Below are 18,819 nucleotides of genomic sequence, written 5' to 3' on the forward strand. Positions count from 1 at the left end.
TGGGGGTTTCTAGAGGGGGGGCGCCCCTCCTCAGCAGCCTGTCTCACACATTTCCCCAGCTACGAAGAGGGGAAGAGCATGGCCAGAATAGGCTAGAGCCATAGCTCTTGCCTGGGGAAGGATACTCAGACAACCTCACACCTGAAATTACTCCACACTTTTCATGTTTATCTCAGCTACCAGAAAATTCACAATGATCACAGATCTTACCTCCTAGACCACTACGATTCATCATTTGGGTTCATTTGTTCCCAGCTCTTAACTATTTGTACTTTATGATTTTATTATGTGCACACCTTTCTCATTAAATAACCCAAATCCTTCACGGGAGGAGACAGAACTGTTCCTTCCAGATCCTTCCTTCAAGGTGAGTGGTACAAAAAACCCAGGCCCCATATGCAGTCGTGTAGCACACGGCAGTACTTTCCTGATTGTATTTGGGGAATGAAATATTTAAAAAATAATGCTAAGACATTACCCAGTTGTAAAATAAGGACTGTCAACCACACGTAAGCAAGCCTGTTCCGGACTTAGTTCATACCACTGAGAACTGAATCTGAGTCTGTGAACTCCCTAGCACGTTTCATTGGACAACCCATATCCTGACCCTAGTTACCCCTGTCACCTCATGTGTCCTGTATGTACCCTTATCCTCCAACCCCATACCCACACCAGAGGTTCATTATGTTTGAACACAGGGCACACCCTGTGTGCCCTGGCCCATGTGTCTATCTGCTGAATCACACTTTCCAACCTAGAGGCATGATTCATTACCATCCTAAGAATTAGACTGTCCTGAATGGGAAAGAACTAATGAATGGGCACGTGTGATGGACTGCAGTTCAGTTATTCCTGTGGCAGGCACTCAAGGACGTTTAGAAGCCTGTAATGGTATAACATAGGCACAGCCAAATAGAGAAAGCAGCTTTAAATTCATTCGGTTACTAATAGTCACTAACCATGCTTGTGATGGTGGCGGCGGGGGCAGGGGAAGAGGAGTTCCCTCGGTGTACGGGTGCTGGTGACTTGGTCACTCGCTGTTGCCTGTAAACAAACCAGTTGTCATTGTGAACCCCACACTCAAACTCAAGTCCTAAAACCATGTAATATTCTAGACCAGCCTAGGAATTTCAAATCTCATTTCCCTTATCCAATTCAACTTCCCAAGCATTTAGTAAGTGCCTAATGTAAGAAAAGCAAATGCTAACTTCTGAGAGAAGACAGCAGCTTAACATAGTTCCAGCTTTCCAAGAGCTCTTTGGTCTAATGAGGGAGACATTTAATAACCTAGGGCAATGGGCCACCAGGTAGCTTGGTTAAGGGGCTGGACCCCTACATGGCTGACCATGGTTGGGGTCCCAGACCTGGTGGCTTGCTTTCTTACTTATTTCCTCTCTCTCTCATGAGTGCACCCGCCTTATGGAGAAAATAATATAAAATTAAATAAATCTTAAAAAAAAAAAAAAAAAACCAAAACAAAAACCTAGGGCAAACTACGGCATGTAGGTATAAGCTCCAACAAAGTACAATGATGGGAAACCAAGAGGTAGGACAGGGCACGCTAGGAGCTGGAAAGTTTCTTGGGGAAGAAGCGACATTAAACTGGGTGTGACCCGTAACAGGCTAAAGACGGAAGACAAAGGTTCGGGGTTCATCTGTTGTGTAGTTTATCTGTAAGACTGCACAGGAGAGGTAGAGGTTTTTTTCCTAGGGACCAGGTTGTGCTCCAGCGGCAGGGAATAACACCAATTAGCATAGTGCCTGGTACAGAATTGATGTTCCAAGAGACACTGGTTCAAATAAACAGAGAACCAGGAGTTTCAGCTGCTTTAGGACCCAGTCACAGGTAGCACTCTCCACCACTGTGGTCTGCACAAAACAATGATCCCAGGCCTCATGAGTAAAGGAAAAAGAACAGACTTCCTTTCTTCCCAGCCATTTTACTCATTCTTCTTCAACTTGTAAGAAAATAAATACTGAAGAAAAAAATACCCAAGAATAGTCAATGAGTCTGAAGATCTCTGCATAAACAGATGGACCTCCTGAACCCACGACTTCTTTCCATCCTGCTTCAGGTAAGCCCCACTGCTGACACACTGAGACTTCAAGCATGACAATGGAGGCAGACAAACGTAGAGGTTCCAAATGACCTATCGTTTATTCTGGTAAACAAATTTGAGCACCTACTATGTGCTAGACACTGTTCCAGGTGCTGGGGATATAGCAATGAATAATAACAAATAAAGAAAAAAGATATATATAAAGCAGGGTAAGGGAAAAGGCAATGTACTAGATGGCATAACTATATGCAGTGTTCAGGGAGGGCCTAACATTTGATCCAAAACATGAAGCCTCCACTAACACTGACTTGGATCTACTTGCTAGCTCCAAGTAGTCACATTTCAAGTCTACATTTCTGTATCTGTAAAATGCAGTTATTTATCCTATCTACCTCATGGCTGTTGTAAAGAGCCAAAAGAATTTTCAATGTTGGAACCAGCAGTTGGTGTAATGGCTATGTTATTAGACTCCCAAGTAGTCAACCGTGGTTTGAATCCCAGATCTGGTGGTTTAAACTTACAATGGGCGGGTGTACGTGCATGCTCAAGATCCTAAGAGGAGAATGGAGAAGGGATTGTGGCATGGCCATCCCCCCGGTGGGTGATTTCTCGCTTTCTGTCTCTGTTTCTTTCTGGCGAGCACACATGCCCTATAGCAAAAACCTCCCCAAAAAAAAGAGAAAAAAAAATGTTCAATGTTAGGAGTACTTTTAAAGTCACAAATCATGGGGCCAGCCAGCAGGTGGCTTAGTGGTTACGGTGCTGGACTCCCACATGGATGATAGCGGTTTGAGTACTGGATCATGTGGCTTAGAATTCATATTAGGCACATGTGCAGGCATGCCCAAAATCCTGAGAGGAGAATGGAGGAGAAAGGATTACTGTATGGCCACTGGGGGGTGATTTCTCACTTTCTCTCTGTCTCTCTGGAAATTACCCTATAGTAAAATTCTCAAAAAAAAAAAAAAAAAGAAGAGTCATAAATCATGTCAGTGAATGTTAAGTAAACTACCTCATGCTAAAGCAGGAGAAGGGCCTCAGTAGACCAGCCCTGTGATCTAGGTTTGGGCAAAGGAATACCACAGATAGGATGCAGTTATGCATGGATACCTCTTGGTTTCAGTGTCTTCAGAACGTGCTGATACATGAAACCAGCTGAAGCAAGACACTGAGACACTGACAAGGTAATCTTTTCTTTTTTTCTTTTTTTGAGAGGTTTTGCTGGTCCCTGACAAGGTAATCTTAAGAATCACAACAAAACATAAATACTCCTTCCAAAAAAACAAAAACAAACAAAAAAAACCATAAATAATCCTAATTGCCAAGCACTGTATGGGCAGGACTAAATGCCTTAAATTTAGGAAAGCACATTATGGTGATAAAACTACAGGAATGAAGGTAGTGATTATTTTTAAAGGCTAGACAGCAATCACTTCTGAGGGAAGAAAGGCATTTGGCATGCTTCCTGGTAATTAGTAAGGGTGGGTTGACTTATAATAAGCTACACGTTTTATGCAATTTTCTGTATGTTTTATTTTGTCATATAAAAAGGGACCCCTGAGGGGTGGCAGGTGACGTGGTGGTTAAGGGTGCTGGACTCCCACATGGGCCAACTGTGGTTCATGTCCCAGACCTCGTGGTTTTGCTGTCGCTTTCTTTCCTCCCCCCACACCCCCCAGAAAATAACATAAACAAAAAGTTAAATAATATTTGAAAAAAATAAAAAAGGACCCCTGCCCCTGTTCTCTCATGGTTCACTTCATTTTATCACTTGTTGTGACTAGTGAAAAGGAGTGAAATCAGAAATCTACTCGTTAACAGCTCTGATCTACAAATCCACCAGCTCAGAGCAATGTAACAAAGCTACATTAAGGGCAAGTTTGGTAACACAACATGGCACCGGTGCAGGGAGCAAGCTAGGTGGAGCTTTGCCTTTTTTCATATCATAAGTGTTATTCCCAATAAGGAGTGATGCTAGCTTCATCTGTAAAAATGAATCCTTTAACTGTTCTGTCAGAAGATTTTAAAATATATTTACTGATAACAGTATTGTTAAGTAAACAGGATAGGTAGCATCCCTTCCACGTGACTAATTAGCAAACTGAAACCAATAACATTCATTTATAAATCAAGATACAAATAAAGCCATACAGGATGAAGCCCTCATGTCCCTGCAGGAGAATTCAATAATACTATTTCCTCTACTGATAACACAAGGAGGGGATGGAATCCCCCATGTGCTGTGCAAGTTATTTGCATGTGCGACAGAATTATATTAGATAACTGATTTATTCATCACAGGAGAGCTATGCAAGTTCTCACATGGATAGGGTTAGTATCATTTACCTGTTTCTGAATCCATCTCTGGTTCTGTCTACCTGTGGTTTGCCAAAGCCAGGCTGGTAGAAGTTTGCTGTCTGCACTGCAAGGTCATGTGGCAGAGCCAGCCCCTCCAAAGCTGCCTGTTGCAACTCCAACTGGCTCATCTGTTGAACAGGAATGGCAGGAAGGGTCAGTAGAGAAATGACAGTTGATACATTTTCTACAAAGGGCTCTCTGCTCTGAAAAAGTCCTGTGTAAGAGGCAGCTGAGACTAAATGCTGCTGCCCTGACTGAACTGTGCTGCCATCCACTCAGCAGGATTTTAACCATTCAAGTAAAATAATCAGCAATTAGTCTAGCCTTTACTGAGCTTGAATTATAATTCAAAACCACTTCCAAGCACTGCTACAATTCAATTCTCCATCCCACAAGTCAGCGGTCCCCAACCTTCCTGCCAGTAGGGCCCAGCCTCGTGGAAGACAATCCCTCTATAACTGGGAATGGGAGAAGTTGGTTGGTCCTGGAATGACTCAAGCATGCTAGATCCACCATGTACCCCATTTCCACCACTGCCACGTTGCAATATACAATGAAACAAACACCCAACATTAAGAGTTCACCCTCCCGTGAGAATCCAATACTGCCACTGACATTACAGGAGATGGAGCCCAGGTGACAATGCAAGTAGTGTGGAGCAGCTGCAAACCGATAAAGCCTCACTGGCTTGCCACCACCCACTATGGCTGTGTGACCAGCAGACTAGCACCAGTCCGTGACTCAGGGGTTGGAGACCTCTGCCACAAGCAACAGTAAAGATGAAAACCAAGCAACAGATGAAGTACAAGAAAGAGCACGGCCTGACCTGAGCTGTGACAGGGCTCATGGGCTTGCGCATGCTTTGGAATGGATCTCCGAGGAGCTGCTGTGGTCCTGGTGTAAAACCTGTCAGAAAAGTTAGTCTCAGTGATTGTCAAGATGGCATGCATGGGGCTGGCCCCATAGCCTTGTGGATAGAGGAGCAAGATCCCACATGGCTGACTGCAGTTCAAATTAGTCCTAGCAGCTGGAAAGACATACCAGCACATGAGTGCATGCCGCAAATCCCAACATGATGGAGAAACGGAAGAGAAGGTATTGAACCATGAACACACTCCATTGGGGGATGCTTTCTCCCTCTTTCTGGTGAGTGCATGTGTCCTCTGACAAAAAAAGGACAGCATGATCCGTGCGGGAGGCATTATCACTAACGCATGCTACACCTCACTGAATACCATCTCTTTTGGGAAGTCTAGGCTGACAGATGTCCCACTTTCAATGGACTATGTGGCCTGAACTGCGGTTATATCTGTCTTCCCCAATCAGATGTCAGCTTTGTCCCTTTCTAGAAGTGATTCTCTCAGCCACATTCTGAAAAACCCACAGACTTCTGTCAATTGTCTATCAGTCACCAGTCTGGCAGAGAGTCACTACTCTGATTCCTGTGCATCAAGGAAAAACCTAAAAAGCCAAACTTATTTTTGGGATTGAATTTCCCAATAAGGATGAACTTGATTCAATTTAAATTAATCTCAAGGAAAGAATATAACATGAACATATTCACATAGGAGGGCAACTGGGCTAACTCTTCCAAAGTTGTCCCCTATACCAAAGTATAATTCACACATTTCTTTTTAATCTCTTAGGATGAATAAGGACGCCCATTAAAGACTGTTTGCACTAAAGGAATAGTATAACCTATGTATGGGAATGTGTGTGTGGGGGAAGGGATGGACAGATAATGTATCAGAAGAGTGTTTACCAATTGGTGATGGTATCCTTGGGCGAAGGTAATCTGCAGAGGCTGCTCGAGTTTGAAACACCTGTGACAGCGGAGGAGAGGATGCTCTTTGGCCCAATAAAGATGTTGTAGGCTCCAAACTCCCCATAAGGCCGCTCAGAAGATTGGAAGAAGCAGGTCTCTGAACTGGTTGGCCTAGAAGTTCCTAAAGGCAGAAAAGCTTGGTGAACAAACCTAGTTCTTCCTTCTAGTCAGAGGCTGTGGATTACAAGTTTTGGAAGCCAAACAATGAAACTCCCTCATGCATCACAGGAGGATTTGGCATGTGTACATGCAACATATTTCTCTGAATTTTCAGCTAGAAACATTTGCATTATGTTGTGCTACAAATATAGCTATCATACTTTTTTTATTTGGAGAGGTTTTTGCTTATAGGGCATATGAGCTCGCCAAATGACAGAGAGAGACAAACAAAAAGCAAGAAATCACCCCCCAGGGGGGATGGCCACGTCACAATCCCTTCTCCTCCATTCTCTCAGGATCTTGGGGACACATGCACACGTGCCCGGAGTGAGTTTAAGTCACTGGGTCTGGGACTCGAATTGTGGTCGACTACATGGGAGTCCAGAGACATAGCCATTACACCAACTGCTGGTCCCCAGTTTTCATACTTTTTTAGTTTCACCAAAGTTGAAAACCTGTAAGCTGGAAGTCAAGGCCTTACACTGTCACCTTTTTGGGCCGTGGCCCTTTGAAATGAACAGGAATACAGTACTATGTCAGACAGCAACATCATGTCTTTGTTAGGCAACACAGATTTTCTGGGACCCAAAGTTGGCTGCTACACAAAGCCAGTTCAAGATTACTGTTCAGGACTCCAAGACTTCAGTGTAAGATTGTGACATACCTGCAGGATGTTCTTAGGGACAGGCTGGCCTGGAATCTCAGTAGGTGACATCAAATGGCTTTCAAGGTTTCGCTAAAAAAGTCAAAGGAAAACTGGTTTTAACCTTACGCACTTAAGAATTGAGGACAAGAAAGCATAAAACATCCCCAGAAAGTTGACACAACAGAATGATGTTCATATCACAGAAAACCAAGACCAACATGTTCCATTCTCATCACATGGGTCCCCAAGACCTGGGAATGGAAAGACTCTTCACATATACATGCTGAGTCCATCAAAAATCCTCAGACAAGGGAACCAGCAGTTAGCGTAATGGCTATGTCGCTGGACTCCCACGTAGTCGACCGCGGTTTGTGTCCCGGACCCGGTGGCTTAAAACTCACGCCGGGCGCCTGTGCGTGCGTGCCCAAGATCCCAAGAGGAGAATGGAGGAGAAGGGATTGTGGCGTGACCATCCCCCCTGGGGGGTGATTTCTCACTTTTTGTCTCTATGTCTCTCTCTGTCTGTCTGGCGAGTGCACGCGCCCTACAGTGAAAATCTCTCAAAAAAAAAAAAAAAAAAATCCTCAGACAAGATCTTGTCCTCTATGTGGTTACCCTAGTCCATTGCACTGCGGTTTTTGTTTTGTTTTGTTTTGTTTTTTTAAGAATTATTTTAACTTTATCCATTTATTTATTTATTTCAATTTGACCAGAGAGGGAGGGGGAGAGAGAAAAGTGAGAACGCAAGCTAGCTGCCAGGTTCGGGACTTGAAACACTGTCAGCCATGTAGGAGTCCAGAGCCCTTAACCACCACGCCACCTACTGGCCCCAGCACTGCTTTTTTTTTTTTTTTTAAAGATTTATTTATTTAAATTTGACCAGAAAGGGACAGAGAGAATGAGTGAGTAAGAGAGAGAGAAAGTGAGAAAGCAAGCTGCCAGGTCCAGGACTCAAACCACAGTCAGCCATGTGCAAGTCCAGCATCCCTAACCACACCACCACCTGCCAGCCCTCCACTGTACTATTTCTAACACCATGACTAAATGAAGGGAAAAAAAGATGATCACATTCTTATCATGTATATGCATTATATACATTCATCTATAAGAAGCCACAATAAAATCTTTTTTTTTTTTTCTGTAAAGTTTTTGCTATAGTGTGTGTGTGTGCTCATCAGAGAGAGGTAAAGTGAGAAATCAACTTACAAGGGGGATGGCCACACCACAACCCCCCACCCCCATTCTCTCCCTGGGATTCTGGGGAGACACACACAGCCACTGGGTCTGGGACTCGAGCCACACATCTGGTCAGGTGGGATCCAGATGCCTCAACCACCACACCACAGGCTGGCCCCAGAAATTTGGACAATTAAGAGATTTCAGTTTGAGGCAACTCTTACTACCCATTATCTTTAACAAGATGATCAATCACATGTTTTTGTTTTTGTTTTTTAAGAGAGATTTTTTTTTTTTTTGGCTGCAGGGAGCATGCACTTGCTAGAGAGTCAGAGAGACAGAAAGCAAGCAAGGAATTACCCCCCAGGGGGATGGCCATGCCACAGTCCCTTCTCCTCCACTCTCCTCTTGGGAATTTGGGTGGGCACACACACATTTGGCCTGAGTTTTAAACAGCTGATTCCAAGACTGGAACTGTGGTTGACTTCTTGGGAGTCCAGCAATGTAACCATTAGGCCATCTGTTGGTCTCACTTTCTCACTTTTCTTTTTTCTCGCTTGCTCGCGCTCTCTCTCTCTCGGCAAATTAAAAAGTAGTAGTAGTAATAAATAAAATTAAATAACCTTTAAAAAACAAAACAAAAAAACACCTAGTAAAAGACTGGCACCATGGGAGAACAGTAGTATACTGCTTCAGAGAAGCTGGATCCCATATGGCAACCATGGTATGAATCTCTGGCCTGTCAGCCTGAAACATGCTAGACATACACTTGTGCCCAGGATCTAATAGGCTGGAGGATCAGGACTGAGGAGTGACCAGACCCTGTGGAGGGCACTCATGCTATCATAATTAAAACAAATGAACAAAAAAATCCCTACTAAATAATATGCAAGCTTGGTCAGAATTGTTATACTTTTATAGTTTTATATATCAGAAAATGAAACTTTACTATTTTTAAACAACCTGTTTGAAAATACAGGGCAAATATGAAGTCCTTGCTTTCTGTATCCTAATTTCTTGCCATAGAGTGGGTGTGCTTGCCAGAAACAGAGAAAGAGATAGAGCTCATCCTCTGGGAATGGCCATGCTTGAATCCATTCTCCATACTCTTGGGATGTGGGGCATGCATGAACACATGCCAGGCACGTTTTTGAAGCTGTTGGGCCCAGGACTCAGACCACAGAGTCGGCCATGTGGGATCCAGCGCCCTAACCACTACACCTGCTGGCCCCTAGTTTTTGCTCTTTTAATATAGCAGTAGTGGAACCAGCAGATGGTGTAATGACTATGTCGCTGGCCTCCCATGTAGTCAACCATGGTTCGAGTCCTGGACCCGGTGGTTTAAAGCGTGTGTGCATGCATTGAACAAAAATAAACAGGCAACCATACATTACATGACTTACTACATCTGTTGGAGGACTGAGTCTAAAATTTAATTTTAAATTAAGTTTAAATTGAACCAGCATATCCTATTTTAGGGATGAAGCAATCTGACTAAACTTAAATGGATGAAGGTTGATCAGAAATAGTACACATAACACACACAACAGTACTATTTAAAGATACTGATTTTAGAAATAAACTATGACTTACTTAATAACATGCAAATCAAGCAGTATTTTAGGATAATGCCTGGTATGCTTATTTCATTGCTGCTTTCTTTCCTAGGTTGAGTTTGTCTTAGTTTTTGCCTAGCCACTTGAATTATATCATCTATTCCTTTAACATGTGTTTGAGGTTCATTTTCTCAGATGAAATGATATGTACTTCAGGGAGCTGAAGTATACCCTAACATCAGATCAATTACCAACAACAACTTGGGGTCAGTTGTGTTGAAAGCAAATTGCAGAATCATATCTAAAATAAAATGTTCAAAACCGTCAGAAAAACGGAATCCCTCTGCCTCCTCTTTAGTCATTCATGTGAAAAGAAGCTAATACCAGGTTTGACCCACACTCCTGTAGCCAGCAGTATAATCAAAGAAACATGGGTAACAAGAAAGGACGGCTTGCAATCTTTAGTCTTGTGTCCAGGATCTAATAGGCTGGAGGAATCCCGAGGAGAACGGAGAAGGGATTGCAATGTGGCTGTCACCACAGAGATGCTTTCTCATCTTCTCTTTCTCTCTGTCTCTGGCAAGTAAACACACACTATAGCACAGCAAAATTTCAAAATAAAATTTAATTTGCATTCAGCAAATTAACAGGTCCTTATTTGAAAGAATTTGTATCAAATAATTTTTTTAAAGAATTATCTTATTTTATTGATTATTATTATTCAGTTTGTCCAGGGAGAGACAGAGGTTGACAGGGGGCGGGGGTGGGGGGGGGGGGGAATGCTGCATGGGAGCTGGCAACCAACCAAACTGTCAGGTCTGGGACTGAAACCACAGTCAGCCATGTGGGAGTCTAGCATCTTAACCATGCCACCTGCCAGCTCCCTTTTTCTTTTTCTTTAAGAATTTTATATAACTTTTATTTATTATTTTTATTTTCCAATTTGACCAGAGACAGACAGACAGAAGGAAAGTGAGAAAGCAAGTCACTAGGTCTGGGACTTGAACCATGGCCAGCCATGTGAGAGTCCAGCACCCTTAACCTCCTGTCAGCTCCCCTTTTTATTTTTCTTTTTTTTTTTTTTTTAAATTATTTACATGTACTCGCCAGAGGAAGAGAGAGAGAAAAGTGAGAAAGCGTTTACATGTACTCACCAGAGGAAGAGAGAGAGAAAAGTGAGAAAGCACCGTCCCCTCACTCAGGAGGAATGACCACACCACATTCCCCTCTCTTCCACTGTTCTCTTGGGATTCTGGGTACACATGCCTCGAGTGTTTTTCAAGTCACCAGACATGGGACTCAAACTGCAGAGTTGGCCATGGGGATCTAGCTGCCTTAACCCCTATGCTGCCTGGCTGGCTTTCTAATATTTCTTTTTCTTTTTAAAATTCATTTATTTATTCATTCATTTTAATTTGACCAGAAAGAGACACAGAAAAGAGAGAGAGAGAGGGAGAGGGAAAGTGAGAAAGCAAGCCACCACCAGATCCAGGACTCAAACTGTGGTCGGGCATGTGGGAGTGTCCAGCACTTTAACCACCACACCACCTGCTGGTTCCCATAATTCTTTATATGGAAATAACTCCATAGCAGTTTAAGTCTACCTACCTGAGGTGCCTCCTTCCAGAGGCAAAATGTCAGTCCTGGCACTAAGGCCAGGAATAAAGACTGTCTCATCCAACAAGTTGAAATCTCAGTTACTAACTGATGGTCAGAAGAAGAATGCTTAAAACCAGTTGCCTTCTCTTGGTACAAGGCACAAAAAATCAAACAGCTATAGCTGGACACACTTTAGCTAACGTGTTCTCAGATAAGAGGTGAGGGGAAAAAAAGAGGCAAAACTTAATTTGGTAAATTTGTTACAACTTAGCAATTAAAACAAGTCTGTGTTTATGATTTTTAATATTTAGATATGCTCTGTTTCTTCATCACTTTGATTCATCAAGGAAAATGATATTTAACACATAGGCCATGGCTGGAAATCATTCCCTTAAAAATTGTTTTGACAAGGGGGCCAGCAGGTGGCATGGTATTTAAGGCCCTGAACTCCCACATGGCTGACAGAGGTTCGCGTCCCAGACTTGATGGCTTTCTCTCTCTCTCTTTGGTGAGCCCACATGTCCTGTAGCAAATTGAAAAATGATAATAGTAATGACAAACAAAATCACATAAATAAGCCTTAAGATAAAAAGTTATGACAAGGACCAAAATACTACACATCTACACTAACTGATCTGCAGTCACTTTATAACCTAACTTTATGCCTAAAAATATTTTTAAAATTTGGAGTCATGGGTCAGCCAGTGCCCATGGTGGTTAAGGCAGCTGGATCCCACATGGCTGAGAGCACAGTTCAAGTCCTGGACCTGGCAGATTAAAAAACATACTGAAAAATATGCATGCCCACAATCCCGAGGGGAGAATGAAGGGATTGCAAGGTGGCTGTCCCCACAGAGATGCTTTCTCATCTTCCCTCTTTCTATGTCTCTGGCAAGTAAACACACTACAGCACAGCAAAATTTCAAAAAAAAATTTTTTTAATTTGCAGTCATAGCAAATTAACAGAAATGCAAATCTTTGTTTTTTTTGAGTTTTTCTTTTTTATTTTTTTAAAATTTTTTGGCTGCTGTAGTGCGTTCGCCAGAAAGAGAGAGACAGAGAGAGAGAGAGTGAGAAATCACCCCCTGGGGGGGATAGCCATGCCACAAGTCCTTCTCCTCCATTCTCCTCTCAGGATCTTGGGCATGCACACACACGCACCTGGTGTGAGTTTAAGCCACTGGGTCCAGGACTCGAACCGCGGTCAACTACATGGGAGTCCAGCAACAAAGCCATTATGCCATCTGCTGGTCCCCCAACAGAAATGCAAATTAACAAAATACAATTGTCTTGAAAAATTCATCTTAGATGCTATAAGTAATTCATGACTGCCAACTGCATAATTAAGAAAGCAGATAATTCCAGGGAACCAGCAGTTAGCGTAATGGCTAAAGTTGCTTTTCTCCCACGCAGTCGACCGCAGCTCGCACCCCAGACCCGGTGACTTAAAACTCACGCCGGGCGCGTATGCGTGCTTGCCCAAGATCCCGAGAGGAGAATGGAGGAGAAGGGATTGTGGCTTGACCATCCCCCCTGGGGGATGATTTCTCGCTTTCTGTCTCTATGTCTCTCTCTGTCTGTCTGGCGAGCGCACACACCCTATAGCGAAACCCTCTCAAAAAAAAAAAGAAAGCAGATAATTCCAGATCCCAGATCCTTGGGATTAATTAGAAGAAATGAAAGTATCATTAAAACATGGAAAGTTACATGAACTTAAGTAGATGGATTTCTGTTTCTTTTCTTTTTCTTTCTTTTTTTTAAGAGATTTTTTTGCTATAGGGTACATGCACTCGCCGGAGAGGCAGAGACACAGAAAGTGAGAAATCACCCACCACCCTGGGGGAGGATGGCCACTCTGCAATCCCTCCTCCTCCATTCTCCTCTTGGAATTTTGGACATACATACATGCCTGGCATGAGTTTTCAGCCACTGGATCTGAGAATCAAACCACAGGTGATTACATGGGAGTCCAGTGACATAACCATTATGCCATCTGCTGGTCCTATGAACTTAAGTAGATGAATAGCCAGAAAACTTTCTCTGGAGTTTAAAGAGAGTTTTTAAGGAATGTATAAGACTGACCCTTTTGATCTTTACACTGTTATCTACACTAGAGTTTATTAACTAAAGATACTTTTTCTAGTAACAACAGGCCTATCAATAATTAGGGAACACACAAACAACATTATGGACCAAATGACTACTAAAGAATTTCCAACCTAGTCAGATTACCCTTTTCAAAACCTATTTATTGTGGTGGGAAGTGGACTAGAAAGAGGGACAAGGAAGAAAGGGTGGGGCTTGTGCCAAATACTCACACTGACTTTGGGCTGAGAAGGCAGAGTCCCACTTGCCTTCATGGTGTTCACAAGCTTGTTGAACGCCGTCATATCTCCATCTCTCTTGAGCTGTCGATTACTGGTTACAGCACTGAGGGTCTCCTCTAAGTGTTCTGCCATAAAGGGAGTGGAATTCTTCACTTGCTGGTCCACCTTCAAGCCCTTGAGCCCTGCTTCTACCTCTTCCACTGAAAGGACAACCCCTGAATGTGCTGAAAGGTTGAGAAAGTCCAGGTTAAGCCAAGCAAAGGGGTATCTGGTAGGAGTTATTTTTGGTTACCATGGTGGTTAAGGTGAATGAAAACAGTTTATTTCACAGTCGAAGTGAGATTTTCAGAAAAGGCTGGCACCTAAATAGACAAACTGAAGATACTTGAGATCACAGTTACTTAGGGGAATAAGGCTCTGTTTACTAAGAAATGGCAGGAACAAAACTTAAAATGTTTAGATGCTACAAACTGGGGGACCACCACAAGGTGCTATGCCTTAAAACTTGGTAAGAAACTGCTTACAAACATCTTACAAAACGCTATCTTGAAATAAGTGTTCTGGAGACTTGGTATGTGGGACAGGAAAGCCTAGATTACTCCTCATCAGCAAGACTACTTTTGTACTGTGGCTATTATCCCACTAGGTTTTTATGTTGAGGGCTTACAGTACAAGAAAGAACAGGGCAGTCTGGGGCAAAGTTGTGAAGAGCTGGCCGATATGCCTTTTTTTTTTTTTTTTAATTTTTTCTAAGAATTTTAAATGTAACTTTATTTATTTATTTATTTTAATTTGACCAGAAAGGGACAGAGCAAGCAAGAGGAGGAGAGAGAAGAGAGACAGAAAGCGAGAAAGCAAGCCTCCAGGTCCAGGACTCAAACCACAGTCAGTCATGTGGGAGTCCGGCACCCTTAACCTCCATGCCACCTGCCAGCCTCATGGCCAATATGCCTGAGGGGACTAATGCTTTTTTCTTTTTTCTTTTTTTTTTTGGTGGGGGGTAGGTTTTTGCTATAGGGTGTGTGTACTCACCAGAAAGACAGAGAGAGAGAGAGAGACAGAAAATGAGAAATCACCCCCTGGGGGGATGGCCATGCCGCAATCCCTTCTCTTCCATTCTCCTTTCAGGATCTTGGGCACATATGCACACACATCCAGTGTGAATTTAAGCCACCAGGTCCAGGACTTAAAACGCAGCTGACTACATGGGAGTCCAGTGACATAGCCATTACACCAACTGCTGGTTTCAAGAGAGGACTAAAGTGCTTATTGCAGTGTTATAATCAGGTGCCAGGTAAGAAGAACTTTGAGGAAAAGTTCTTATGACAAGGTCTATGACCCACTGACTATTATTAGCTTCGCAGAAAGGTGGTATTGGGGCCAGCAGGTGGTGTGGTGGTTAAGTGTGCTGAACTACCACATGGCCAACTGCAGTTCAAGTCCTGGACCTGGCAGCTTGCTTTCTCTCTCTCTCTGGTCAATTAAAATAAATAAATAAAGTTAAATAAAAAATTCTTAAAAAAAAAAAAAAGTCATATTATTTCAAAAATGATTTTTTTTGAACAATGTTAAATATATATTTGACTCGTGATGAAATAGCTCCATGTCTCAACCAACTGCCTTAAGACTGATCTTCTAAACATATTCAGATACCCCAAATACCCCAAAGTAGGCTCTTATAAACACTTACAGCTCTCCTTAAGTTTTTCTTTATTTGCAGAAAGGCTGGAAAGCAGAGGTTTTAAATCCACTTTGGCTTTCTGTAGCATCTCTAAAATATCCACTTTATTTTCAGCATGATCTTCCAATGGTATAGGAGCAAAATAATTCCCAGAGTTCTGTCCAGGAGAGAGAATGGCTTGCTCCAGACCTGATATTGAAAATAAACACATTCATAATTATTTGCTTCTAACACATCACAGAAGGTGATCTTCAATGGTATAAAGAGGGCACAAATTGATGACTTCTCAGTATCTAGAAACCCTTTGGCCCTAATGGACCCTTCATAATGAAGACAGAATGAACCACATCAGAGAAAGTTCAAGTCTATATTCAAAGGTAGCATTTGAAGGCATTTTACCTGCCAGTCTCTCTAGTTCTTCATGTGGTGTTGAACCAAGACTGCTAGATCGGCTTCCTGATCGGCTTGGGTTAGAGAACCACCTACTGAACCGACTGGCAGAGACCGACCCTTCTCCCAACACATCTTCTATCATCTAAAGAGAAAAACAGAAGGAGCTAGGCTAATAGTTTCTAAGTAAAAAAGGATAAGAATGTTCAAATTTTAAGAAACAGTCACTTACTTTAAAACTTCCTTTGGTGCTACTGAACTAAGTAGAACTCTTAGAACTCAGGGTTTTAAATATCTTTAACTGTTCTTCCTGGATCATTTATTTATTTATTTATTTTGGAGAGGTTTTTGTTATAGGGTTCGTGCACTCGCCAGAAAGACAGAGAGAGACAGAGAGATAGAGAGCAAGAAATCACCCCCCCCCCCCAGGGGATGGCCATGCCACAATCCCTTCTCCTCCATTCTCCTCTCGGGATCTTGGGCACGCACATACACACACATACACGCGCCCGGTGTGAGTTTAAGCCACCGGGTCTGGGACTCGAATCTGGCGACATGGGAGTGCAGTGACAGCCATTACACTAATTGCTGGTCCCACAACTGAGTATTTTCTAAGCATATAAAGCAAAGTCTCCATACTACGAAAGTGTTTTTAGTTCCTTATCATTCACTTCACCCAAAAATTGGTAGTACTACTGAATGGTCTCGGAGGACACAGCTTCAAAAGTCAAAATTAGCACAAAGTGAAGCAGTCCACTGATAAGCTGGCCTTCACCTAAACATCAGGTGTGAAAGAGTGATGAAAGAAAACCCTATTTTCAAATTCTGTTGACTCAAGATTGTAATGAGAATCATTAAATTTTATTGTTATCATTGCAGAAGCCAAAAGTTATTATAAAAATGAGTAGGTTCCGGTACCAGCAGATAGCATAACGGTTCCATTGCTGGACTCCCACATTGTCAACCATGGTTCAAGTCCTGGACCCAGCAGTGTAAAACATACTCTTGGAGCATGGGCATGTGTATGTGCCCAAGATCAGGAGAAGATAATGGAGGAGAAGGGGTTGTGGCATGTTCATCCTCCCCAAGGAGTGATTTCTCGCTTTCTGTCTCTCTCTCTCTCTCCGGTGAGCACATGCACCCTATAGCAAAAATCTCTATTAAAAAAAAAAAAAAAAAGAGTAGAGTTCATAAAGATCATAATTATATATTGTCAGAATGTGAAAGATGAAATTTTTACCTGATGAGTTATGTGTTTGACTTTAATGAGGAGTTTTCCTTTATATCTGCCCTTCACAGTTTTGGGCTGATACTAAGGACAATGAAAATGAAGCACTATAATCAGAATAATTTTTTAACTTTTTTTTTTTAAAAGAAAAGAAGTTTTTTCCTTAGGGGATGTGCACTTGTCAGAAAGAGAGAGACAGTGAGAGGGAAAGTGAGAAATTCCCCCCTAAGGGGGAGAATGGCCATGCTGCAATCCCTTCTCTCCCCTGGGGGGTCTTGGGCATGCATGCACGCACATGTGCCCAGTATGATTTTTTTTTTATTTATTTATTTATTATTATTGTTATTTTTAATTTGGACATAACAAGATACACAAAGAGAGAGAGAAAGTAAGCAAATAAGCCGCCAGGTCTGGGGCTTGAACAGTGGTCAGCCATGTGGGAGTCTAGTGCCTTTAACCACCATGCCACCCGCTGGCTTTCCAGCGTGATTTTCTTTCTTTCTTTTTTTAAAAAAAGTTTATGCATTTATTTTTAGGAGAGAAAGTGAGATAGGCACTTTTCTTTTTTGGGAGAGGTTTTTGCTACAGGGCATGTGCGCTTGCCAGAAAGATAGAGACAAAGAGACAGAAAGCAAGAAATCACCCCCTGAGGGGATGGACATGCCACAATCCCTTCTCCTCCATTCTCTCTTGGGCACACATACACACACACCTGACGTGAGTTTAAGCCACCAGGTCCAGGACTCAAACCACTACATGGGAGTCCAGTGACACAGCCATTATGCCAACTGCTGATCCCCATTACTGTTATTTTTAATTGGACCAGAGAGAGAGAGGTAAATTGAGAAAGTAAGTCATCAGGTCTGACATTTGAACCGTGGTCAGCCATGTCTAGCACCTTAATTACCATACCACTTGCCAGTCCCATACATATATATTTTTAATTTGCCAGAGAAGATAGAGAGTTGAGCAGAGGAGAAGGCAACCCTATTAGGGAATGGTCACACTGCAATCCCTTCTCCATTTGCCCATTTTGTTGGAACCTTGGGTAAACATGCATACAAGTCTAGTGTTTCTCTCAAGTCACTGAGGTCTAGATTCAAACGGAGTCAGATACGTGGTGTCTTGCTGCGTTAACCACCAGACCATGGAGCCAGCCTATGCTTTGTATCTGAAGGAAAGCAGACTTCCTTAGTTGACTAAGTGGTTCAGAACTGGTGGTTTGAAAACACACCAGGCATGTGTATGTGCACAATCCTGAGAGGAGAATGGAGGAGAGGAGACTGTGGTGTGGCTATTCCTCAAGGGGATGATTTCTCTCTCCAGCAAGCACAGGCACCATATAGCAAAACAAAAGTTAAAAAAAGTGTATTCTCAATTATTTATATCTATCAATTGCTAACAGTTGGAGCTTATTAAGTGTCAGGTGCTGTTTTAAGCATTTCACACATTTGTTTACTTATATTCAAATCCTATATAAGCTTTCTTATTTACTGTTCCCCCAATAACTGATCATTTTGTCAGCATATGTATTAAGAGTTCGGCGGGTTACAAGGTACAATGAGAGCATCTGTGTTCATTAACCTGTTGTACTTATGTGGAACTATTATAAATATGTACCTTGATGAGTACTATCTTCATGGAAAGCGAGAAAGACTTCCTGGGCCAATAATGACTGCTCAGTGTTAGTGAAATTTTTAGTGGCTTGCTTTCTCACTTTTCCTTTCTCTCTCTGGCCAAATTAAAAAAAGAAAGAAAGAAAGAAAATTAAATAAATAATTCAAAAAAATTAATAATAAAAGTAACCTTAAACA

At 42.3% G+C, this 18,819-nt stretch overlaps 1 protein-coding gene across 2 annotated transcripts in view; it reads right to left on the bottom strand.

The window, feature by feature from the left end:
• Window positions 1–18,819, bottom strand: part of EIF4ENIF1 (eukaryotic translation initiation factor 4E nuclear import factor 1) — a 50,783-nt gene that overhangs the window by 3,993 nt on the left and 27,971 nt on the right. For both annotated transcript variants that reach the window (XM_006147955.3, XM_027771625.1), the window contains 8 exons: window positions 15,787–15,922; window positions 15,397–15,576; window positions 13,698–13,930; window positions 7,067–7,138; window positions 6,181–6,364; window positions 5,245–5,324; window positions 4,407–4,546; window positions 960–1,044 (listed from right to left, as the gene is read on the bottom strand). In XM_006147955.3, coding sequence (XP_006148017.1) covers window positions 960–1,044; window positions 4,407–4,546; window positions 5,245–5,324; window positions 6,181–6,364; window positions 7,067–7,138; window positions 13,698–13,930; window positions 15,397–15,576; window positions 15,787–15,922 — 1,110 coding nt within the window. The remainder of the gene's footprint in view (window positions 1–959; window positions 1,045–4,406; window positions 4,547–5,244; window positions 5,325–6,180; window positions 6,365–7,066; window positions 7,139–13,697; window positions 13,931–15,396; window positions 15,577–15,786; window positions 15,923–18,819) is intronic.

The sequence above is a fragment of the Tupaia chinensis genome, unplaced genomic scaffold, assembly GCF_000334495.1.
Source record: "Tupaia chinensis unplaced genomic scaffold, TupChi_1.0 Scaffold000226_1, whole genome shotgun sequence".
Taxonomy (NCBI): domain Eukaryota; kingdom Metazoa; phylum Chordata; class Mammalia; order Scandentia; family Tupaiidae; genus Tupaia; species Tupaia belangeri.